The 10007-nt window shown below is 45.8% G+C and overlaps 3 protein-coding genes across 6 annotated transcripts; 2 read left to right on the plus strand and 1 right to left on the minus strand.

Annotated features, from left to right (window-relative positions):
- Positions 1-1415: 1415 nt before the first annotated feature.
- On the plus strand, positions 1416-2576 carry LOC136502597 (uncharacterized). Its single transcript, XM_066497847.1, has 3 exons — positions 1416-2110; positions 2223-2340; positions 2432-2576. Exons 1-3 carry the CDS (start codon positions 1671-1673, stop codon positions 2483-2485), a joined length of 612 nt encoding a protein of 203 aa, XP_066353944.1. The 5' UTR covers positions 1416-1670; the 3' UTR covers positions 2486-2576.
- Positions 2577-3515: 939 nt separating this feature from the next.
- LOC136504342 (kinesin-like protein KIN-14E) lies at positions 3516-7108 on the plus strand. 4 transcript variants are annotated; one of them, XM_066499238.1, is made up of 9 exons: positions 3516-4520; positions 4806-5076; positions 5160-5321; positions 5401-5616; positions 5705-5742; positions 5860-6023; positions 6156-6254; positions 6364-6495; positions 6568-7108. In XM_066499238.1, exons 1-9 carry the CDS (start codon positions 4448-4450, stop codon positions 6619-6621), a joined length of 1209 nt encoding a protein of 402 aa, XP_066355335.1. In that variant the 5' UTR covers positions 3516-4447; the 3' UTR covers positions 6622-7108. The 4 variants fall into 4 exon arrangements, with proteins under 4 accessions (XP_066355335.1, XP_066355333.1, XP_066355332.1 ...); XM_066499236.1 differs by having other exon boundaries at positions 3517-4228; positions 4344-4520; positions 6364-7108; XM_066499237.1 differs by having other exon boundaries at positions 3522-3674; positions 3756-4520; positions 6364-7108.
- Positions 7109-8031: 923 nt separating this feature from the next.
- Positions 8032-8490, minus strand: LOC136502911 (uncharacterized). The gene has a single exon (XM_066498162.1). The coding sequence runs from the start codon at positions 8488-8490 to the stop codon at positions 8032-8034; it is 459 nt and encodes a 152-aa protein (XP_066354259.1).
- Between the last annotated feature and the right edge of the window lie 1517 nt (positions 8491-10007).

Consider the following 10007-nt stretch of genomic DNA (forward strand, 5'->3'; position numbering starts at 1 on the left):
TGCAAGTATCCATAGCATCAACAAAGTACACTTGCCTTAACTAAAATGAATGTGACTGTGATAAAAAAATGTTACCAGCAAGATTTTGTATAAAGTCGAAATCAACTGCACCGAACTCATTGAGTGGTAAGTTCAAATCAAGTACTGTAAAAAAAAGAAACAATGATGAGAACAAAAAAAAATTAAACAACCAACGAAAGGATAGATCGAAGTGATATATTACCACCGTGGTGATCTTCCGGCTCGTTGAGATTGAACACGTCTTGTTGCTCGTCGTTGGCTTCTGATGCCGGAACATTTGCAGTAACATGAAGACGGTGTGAATATAAAAACATGAAAGAAAAAAATGAGTAAGAATCAACACGTTACCATTGTTGTTGTGGTCCTCCAGTATAGGCTCGTTGAGTTTGAAGGAAAGATTGCCGTTGTCATCTTCCTCCATACGAACGTTCAAATCGAAGCCATGGAGGACATCAGCCATTGCGCCGTACGGTTTGCTATGGAAGGACAAGATAGAAAAAGAAGAGGCTAAGCCATGCCTAGATGAACAAGTGAAGAATAAGCAGGGCAAGGCAGTATGGACCAGTGTACGGAGTAACAAGAGCTACGAGACGATTTAATACTGTAGCCCGGTAATCGAACCGTCGGACCTGCTGAGCGCACGGTGAGCGCCAAACGAAGGAAAATAACCCGCCAACAAACGAACAAGCGCCAATGGAAAAAAAAGCGCGGCAGAGAGTGCATCCACCAACAAACGAACGAGCGCCAATGGAAAAAAACGCGGCAGAGGGTACATACACACGCCTAAACATGACCGTGCACAGCGCCATGCGAGCGCATGCAGCGAGCGAGCATGCAGCAAAGCAACGAGCGAGCCGCATGCAGCGCCATGCAAATCCCACGTACTGATAAAAAAAAAGAGCTTCCCAGGATTCGAACACTGGACCACCAGTCCCGAACCACAGAATGCTTACCAATTGGACTACGATGAGTTGTTGTATTGGAGACACCCGCAGCCCTGTTTAATAAGGGTAAAGAAGGAAAACGTTTCTTAATTAATCACTCCTTGATAAGCGTAATCATGTTCTAAACGACTTCTAATACCAGTACGGAGGGAGTACAAGAGGTATCTACAAGATTTGGGGTCGATGTCAAAGTTAATTTGGGCCTCGTTTAGATTGCAAAAAAATTGAAACCGATGAATAGTACAACTTTCGTTTTATTTGACAAATATTGTCCAATCGTAGACCAACTAGGCTCAAAAGATTCATCTCGTGATTTCCAACTAAACTGTGTAATTAGTTATTTTTTTACCTACATTTAATACTCCATACAATCGACTAAAAATTAATGTAATGGAGAGAGTGAAAAAACTTGGAATTTAGATGCCATCTAAACAAGGCCTTGAGAAGACATGCACCAGGCCTTTACTGTTTCCTGTGTCGATTTCATTGCGGTCCTCATCATAGAAGACTGCCGTCACGTCCTCAAGAGCTTCCGAAACACTGCTGTGGATAGTAGATCTGCTACTGTCACCTCTCTTTCGCTGAGCAATTGTGAGGGTAGGATCGCTGGGGGCAATCTTCGCGACGCTCCTTCCAGTAATTCCGCGCTGGCTAGCGTTTCCCGAGCGTCGCCTGCAAACTGCAGCCGTTGCTCCGGTAGAATTAATGCGGCCCCTATCCCTCTACCGCCGCCTCTATCCCTCTGTCAGGAAATCCAAACACAAGCGAACTCCAACAGCAGCGAACCCAAATCCTCCGCCTCGCCCCGCCTGGAAGCGCCGGCCGCGGGCTCGCCTCGCCGCCCCACCGCGGATCCGCCGTCGCCCCGCCTGGAAGCGCCGGCCACAGGCTCGCCTCGCCGCCCCGCCGCGGATCCGTCGTCGCCCCGCCTCCCACCTCCTGCGGCGGCATCGTCGTCGTCCGCGGGCCAGCTGCTCCTCACCACGCCCCGCACCCCGCTTCGCCCCACTCCTCGCCGCGGCCGCTCCTCGCCGTGCCGGCGGCTCCCCGACGCGGTCCCGCCTGGCCGCGGGTCCACCACTACGGCGCGGAAGAATTTGCGTCGCCCTCTCTGGACGACGTATTTTTGCGTCTCATCTCCCGCGGTACGCAAAAATGGGTGTGTGTTTGGGTCTTTTGTTGGAGTGTATTTTTGGTACCCAGATCACTGTGCACGGCGGCATGACCTATTTTTGAGTTTGGATTCTATCGTCGCAGATCCATGGACTTCCACAAGACCTCGCGCCGCAAGCTCCAGGCGCTGTGCAAGCGTAACGGCGTCCGTGCGAACGTTACTAACGATGCCATGATCAAGGCGCTCGAGGGCCTAAGCTCGGTAAGCGTATTCGATTACCCATCTGTTTTGATCGATTGGTTTGGAAATCGGGATTCTCATATGTTTCTGTGGGGTTTTGGTTGCGGATTAGGTCGACGGGATTGAAGAGATCGGCACGAACACTCCGGGGTGCACCTTTTTATGAGGGGTCGGCACCAACAGAAAACCCTAATATTTTTTGAAATAGTAGAGATAAACAGGAATTGAAATATGAAATCAAGTAAGTGTTAAGTAAGTATAAAACGACTGTAATTACACTTAAAAAAAGTGTAAATGACTGAATAAACAAAGAACAGTACATAGTCTGCTGAACAATATTATGAAGTTTCCTGTTCTTGTCCTACTCTTTATTGTACTTAAATTTTAAACATTCACGCTGGGCAACTGTAATAACAACAACAATTACTATTGAAGTATTGACAACTAAATGTTTTTGTAATTGGCAAGTCCACAACAACGCCACTTCAGATATTACCTAAGTCCTGAACCACACTCTTGATCTTACTCAATTCAGGAAATGCATTTGTACATTCACGTACTTCATGATTCAACCCTATCTATGCTTGTTTCAGGCCCTGAGGATTAGTGAGTGAAAAATTGTTTTACTTAACCAATTCTAGCTGTTGGTGTGATATGACATGCATTCAATTAGTTTTACCTTGATTTTCCTTTCCAAGATAGGAATGGCAGCAGTCCACAATTTCTTGTCATTTTCATATTTTTGAGAAACATTTCTCGGTTGATCACTCTCTCTACAAAGGGCTTGCTCTGCAGCAAATGGATAAAAATGGTAAGTATATACAAACAATTAGAATGAGAAAATGATTGCTGCCCTGGCATAATCCATACCAAGCCTCTCTATTTTCATATCCTTTTGGCAGAGCTCTTTTTTAAGTCTGTCAAGCTCCAGATTGTTAGAGTCTACCATAGAAACCTTGACATTGGAATCATAGCCTGCAGCTGCATCGCCACCAACATTAATGAATAGAACAGAGTCATCCACTTCGTGAAAGGCAGCATGGGAGAGTAAGAGGAGCTCCATAGAGCAACCATAACATATTAAAGTAAAATTTCTCAAATAATTCTATTCTCATGTATGTCCAAATAATTCTATTCTCATTTAATATGTTATGGTTGCTCTATGGAGCTTCTCTTACTCTCCCATGCTGCTTTTCACGAAGTGGATGACTCTGTTCTGTTCATTAATGTTGGTGACGATGCAGCTGCAGGCTATGATTCCAATGTCAAGGTTTCTGTGGTAGACTCTAACAATCTGGAGCTTGGCAGACTTAAAAAAGAGCTCTGCCAAAAAGATATGGAAATAGAGAGGCTTGGTATGGATTATACCAGGGCATCAATCATTTTCTCATTCTAATTGTTTGTTTATACTCACCATTTTTATCCATTTGCTGCAGAGCAAGCCCTTTGTAGAGAGAGTGATCAACTGAGAAATGTTTCTCAAAAATATGAAAATGACAAAAAATCGTGGGCTGCTGTCATTCCTATCTTGGAAAGAAAAATCAAGGTAAAGCTAATTGAATGCATGCCATATCACACCAACAGCTGGAATTGGTTAAGTAAAATAATTTTTCGCTCACTAATCCTCAGGGCCTGAAACAAGCACAGATAGGGTTGAACATGAAGTACGTGAATGTGCAAATGCATTTCCTGAATTGAGTAAGATCAAGAATGTGGTTCAGGACTTAGATAATATCTGAAGTGGCGTTGTTGTGGACTTGCAATTACAAAAACATTCAGTTGTCAATACTTCAATAGTAATTGTATGTTGTTGTTATTACAGTTGCCCAGCGTGAATGTTTAAAATTTAAGTACAATAAAGAGTTGGACAAGAACAGGAAACTTCATAATATTGTTCAGGAGACCAAAGGTATGTACTGTTCTTTGTTTATTCAGTCATTTACACTTTTTTTTGAAGTGTAATTATAGTCGTTTACACTTACTTGATTTCATATTTCAATTCCTGTTTATCTCTACTATTTCAGGAAATATTAGGGTTTTCTGTTGGTGCCGACCCCTAAGCAAAGATGAAACGTCATCAAGTAAGAAATCTGTAGTGGATTTTAATGGAGCCAATGATGGGGAGATCATGGTCACAGTTACTGAAACTACTAAAAAGACATTCAAATTCGACAGAGTGTTCACTCCAAAGGATGGTCAAGGTACATGTTTAAACTGGACTGTGCTAGTTCTTCTTCCATTGTAACACTATCATTGTGTTAGATTTGTAGCTGCATAATAATTCATGTTTGGTTAAAAAGAAAAACTTTGAGACACTATTAGTTTAACTATTTATGTTCTTTTGTGTCTGCTAGTCTACCCCAACTTGTTTGGGATTGAAGGCTTTGTTGTCGTCGTTGTTGTTGTGTTCCTTTGTATCTGCTAGCATGCAAAACTTCCCTTGCCCGACTGTTGGTGTTTAATGTGCAACTTGAATGAATATGCAGGTGTTATATATGATGACGTGTCTCCATTGGTCACTTCGGTCTTAGATGGCTACAATATATGTATTTTTGCCTATGGACAGACAGGATCAGGAAATACTTTTGCTATGGAAGGGACCAAAAGAGATAGGGGGGTCAATTATAAAAGTCTGGAAGAATTGTTCAAAATTGTGAATGAGAGGGAAGCCACATATAAGTATGACTTATCTGTGAGCATTCTTGAGGTGTATAATGAACAAATCAGGGACCTTCTTGCGACGCCTTCATCTAAAAAGTATGAAAAAGTACCTTTAAGTCCTTTTTTGTTTTACAGCAGTATCAGTTTGTGGTAAATTAATGTTTATCTTTTGAAATTAGTCTGGAGATCAAGCTGGACAGAGATAAATCCTCTCATGTGCCTGGAATAACGGATGCCAAAGTCAAGGACATAAATGAGGTTTGGAACATTTTGCAAACTGGAAGCAATGCAAGGGCTGTAGGTTCAAACAACGTGAATACGCACAGCAGTCGTTCGCACTGGTTAGTCACAATTGTATTATTATATATTCGTATTTTTGGCTTGTTGTCCATTTTTTTAACCTTCATAACTTTGTTTCAGCATGATATTTATCAAGGTGAGGGCAAAGAATGATCTGAATGGAGAATGTACAAGCAGTAAACTTTGGCTTGTAGATTTGGCTGGAAGTGAGCGCTTAACCAAGACTGATGCTCAAGGTGAACAGCTTAATGAAGCAAAGTATATTAACAGATCACTTTCTGCATTGCGTGGTGTCATTTCTGCTCTTGCTATGGAAAATAGCCATATACCCTACAGGTTTGTGGTACTCATATAACGTGCGTATTTAAGTGTGTGGCCCCATCTGATCTTATCGCTTGCTATTTATTTACCTTTTTCTGGTCAGGAATTCCAAACTGACGTACTTGCTGCAAGATTCTCTAGGTAAGATTATCAGCTTGTTGAAGGAAAACCATGCCCTTGATCAATAAGTATCTTCTTTGTTTTATTGACTTAGCCACACGATTAATTTTATTTCTGTGCTTTTCACATTGATAATAGGAGGGAACTCTAAAGCATTAATGCTTGTTCAAATTAGCCCATCAGAAAGCGATGCTTCAGAAACCTTGATGTCATTAAGTTTTGCTAGCTGTCTTCGTCATATTGAATTGGGGCCAGCAAAGAAGCAGGTTCATAGTGCCCAACTTCAAAACACCAGACAGATGGTGAGTTTTAGTTGTGCATTTTTCCTGAATCTGACTTTCATGATGAACTTCTGTACTGTGCTAGTAACCTGATTGAAGCTTGCCTAATGATATATCTTACATTTTTCCCGCCAAATGAATGCAATCTTGAAGAAACTAAGCAGGAAAGTCAGAAAGCTAGAAAAAGACTTACAAAATTTAAAGAGCAAAGCCAAAGGGGACGAACAACTTTGCAAGGACTTGCAAGAGAAGGTATATAGGATTGACGAGGGTAAAATTTGAAGAGTTGATTCTTCTCATGTTTCTCAGTTATACTATTGCTCATTTGTACCTGACAACCTTGTTGAAACATATATAATAGGTAAAAGAGCTTGAAGGCCGGTTAGATTCCAAGGCGCATTCTCAAATTACATCAGAGAAACAGCAGCGTCTGCTTTCTGGAAAACTAAAGGAGAAAGAACAAGAACATCAGCCATCAATTGTGGAACAAAAGGTGACTCCTATAGGTTTTACTATATTTGACTCTGCTATGTGGATAGTTTTTTGTTATTGTTTATTTTGTCAGAACAAAGTGCTTGAGAGGAAGTTGAAGGAACAAGAACACCAGCGATCAGCATGAGCAATTTGTGAGCATAATCACATTATGAGGAGCTCGAGTTTGCTGGTAAGGCGAAGGGCTTCACCAAGGCTGGCCGCCGCTGCTGCACACAAGGTGGCTCCTGATTCCAGAGTCCCCAGGCAGCAACCAGGCAGGGACAAAATGAGAAGATGGGTTGGGTAGACTTTGTCGTGATTTACTTGTAGATGTCAGTGTACCACAACCGTGCAGATCTGCTGGCTACAATTTTTTGCCGTTCTATCACCCTCTGCTGTCTTAAGCATGCCACACAGCTCATTCAGGCCCTTCTCCGCCCCATGCATGTGGTAGTTCGAGATGAAGTTCCCATATCTAGGCGGAAGAGATGCCAAAATGAAGTCAGTGGCCAACTCTTGGTCTAAGTGGGAAGCCCAGCTTCTCCAACCTCTGAGTGTAACCAACCATTTTGATCACATGTGGCCCAACTGCTCACTCGACAATTACATTTTCTTTTTGATTACGTCATGAACCATCAGTATGTATATGAGCCCGTCACATTTTGCGCAGCCATGGAGGCCGTCGTTGAAAACTGGCCTCTCCTTCAGTGGCGCGGTGCTGCACCTGTGACATCCACGATGCAGTCCTGATCAAAACCAAAGCACAAGCACCTGGCTGCCTCAGCATACCCAATGGCCCCAATCGAGAGACGCGGAGACCATCTTGAGCAATGCGCCAATGCCAATGCGTTGGTGGACAAACACGAGCTGCTCGATCGAGAGGCGGCGGCGTCCTCCATTACACAAGACAAGATGACGAAGGTGTCCATGCGCCGCCCATCTGCTAGCTCTCTCCTCACGGATTCTCCCGCGTGCGCCGAGCCATCTCCGTCTCCAGACGCCAGAGCGCCGCCGCGTTCCCGCTGCTACTTTGCGGAGCTCCTGACGCCGTCGATTTTACTGCCGCAGCTAGGAAGGAACGCAGGGCGGAGAGGCTGACGAGCGTGCGCGAGCCGCCGCACACGAGCAGAGCAGAGCGGTCGCCGCCTCTGAGGTCACCGATTCGTCGCCACCCACCAAGACCAAGTCCTCCGTCTCCCCTGCTTGGCGCTCCCGCTGCAACTCGCCATCATCTAGTCTTGCAGTGATCTCGCTGTGCTCTTTCTCCCTTGCCTTCTCTCATGCCTCCACGAGGTTGACCGAGCTTGAACTACGAGGTGGATCACCGTCGTTCAGAGCTCCCCGTCGAGCAACCACTGCACCTGGTGGCGGCAACGGCTCACGAATGTCCACGACGACAGCACAACCACACTGCAGGAGAAGGTGCAAAAAAAAAAGGGGAACACGACAAGCGCATCGACATCCCTTGCAAACATCGGTCCAAATTGAAATAAAAAAAATACAAGCATTTTTTCCCTCATCGTTTTCTTTCTCTCATGCAAACGTTTTACAGTTATCATGATGATAAGGTGGCGTGATCCAGCAAACCATCGGCAAGCTTTGCCAGCTTGAACGCATTGTTGTCGTCCACCTTCAACGGCGACGCCACATGGCTTGCGATAAACCCGGCCTCGCACTTCTTCAAATCACTCGCTAATAACCACAGGTTCACTTGCACCAACTCGAAACTGCCGTCCTTGACACCATCGGCGCAGCCTGACAGCCTTCCCACGATCTCTATGTACAACTCTTGGCACAACCGAAGGCAACCGCTCGTCGCGGCGTCGATGCCTTTCTGCAGTAGGTGATCGATCTGTACCGCCGTGCTAGTGACGTTGTCCGTCAGCAGGTCGACTGCGATGCTGGAGAAGTCTCTGTAGCCTTTGGCGCTGCGGCTCCGATTGTCGGAGCGGAGGGCTGACAGGCAGAAGTCGATTCCGACGTACTTGCTGCCGCCGCCGACGGTCTTGCACATCGGAAGCAGAGGATCGACAGCGGCTTCGACCTGCTGGCTGCTACTGTGAGTTGCAGAGAATAGGAGCGCAAAGAGCAGGCCGGCACTGCTATGGTAGGAGCAGGAGAAGGCCATTTTCTTCTGTTTCTGTATGAGTCTTGCTGGTAGATAGATAGACCGCGTGTGCCGTGCAAGTTGATTTATACGCGAGATTTGCATGGCGATCTGTGAGTTGGACATAGGCAAGGATTTTGTGTCGGTTGCTAACTTTTGGTTGTGTAATAAGAAATTCGGTTGTCTAGATATGGCCTCCTCTGCTATCCCGTGGGGATTGTGGAAGCTAAGAAATTCCTTGTATTTTCAGAACGAGAGTTGGAGAAACACCTCAAACTTTTGGAGGCGTGTGACGCTTATGCTGAAACATTGGGAGATTCTATGCCCGGTGAGGGACTTGGACAAGTGGTCAATCTTCATCAACAGGATGGAGCTGCTCTCCTCAAGAGCTCAAAGGTTATGCCTCGGGTGACTGACGAGAAGGGCGGATGGAAGCTGTTGCCGTGCGTCTGATGGTCATCTGGCTGGGATACTGATGGGTGGTTTGTTTGGGTTAGCTAAGTTCTAGGTGCGGAAGTGTATGCGGTAACTGCAGTTGTATGCAGCCTTGAACCTGTATTTGAACTTGGTTTGGTCCTATTTTATGGATTGGGGTTTATACCCTTGAACTCTAAAAATATTTGCATGGCGATCGTTAAATGAATTGATAACGCGAACCTGTTTGCCTTTTATTCTTTCAATTCGTCATGAGATCAGATCAGTTGTTGCTGATGTCAATCAAATAATTAATTTATCAGGGGCCTGTTTGAATCACGCGGGCTAATAATTAGCCCCGTCACATCAAATCTTTGGATGATTATTGGGATTTTAACTTTTTGCCACTGTCTTCGTTGCCTACTCTCTAGATGCCATTCTGCCGTCGCGCTCTGCTCGCCGTCGCCAGCTGCTCCGCCGGCCGTCGCTCCCGCAAGTTTTCGCCGTTCGATCTTCTTTCCACGACCACGATTAGATCTAATTGATGCCCAACCTGAGCCGGTAGGTTTAGATCCAACGCTCCAGTTTAGATCGGTTTTGGTCAGTACCGGTCAGCCGTGGTCGCATAGCAGAAGAGCCCCTGAGTTAGCTAGAAATCAACCCGCGATCGAGTTTAGTTCAGATAATCACGTTTAGATCACTAGTTTCTTCGTAGTTTAACCCTCGGAAGTCAGTTTTATTCATAGTTTAACCCTCTCTAAGTGAGAGAGAGATGGAGGGACAGGGAGGGGGAGAGGAGAGGGAGGGAGGGAGGGAGGGGGCCGTCGGATCTGGCCGCCGCTGCACCGACACAGAGGGAGAGGGGGAGATGTACCCGAGACAGAGGGAGCGCTGCTGCCGTCGCTCGGGGCCGCCGCTCGGGCCGCGCCGCGCCGCCTCACCAGGAGCGCCCGCCGCCTCACCAGGAGCGCCCGCCGCCGCCGCTCAGGCCGCCGCTCGGGCCTCGCCCG

This window comes from Miscanthus floridulus, chromosome 14 (genome assembly GCF_019320115.1).
Source record: "Miscanthus floridulus cultivar M001 chromosome 14, ASM1932011v1, whole genome shotgun sequence".
In the NCBI taxonomy this organism is placed as follows: Eukaryota; Viridiplantae; Streptophyta; class Magnoliopsida; order Poales; family Poaceae; genus Miscanthus; species Miscanthus floridulus.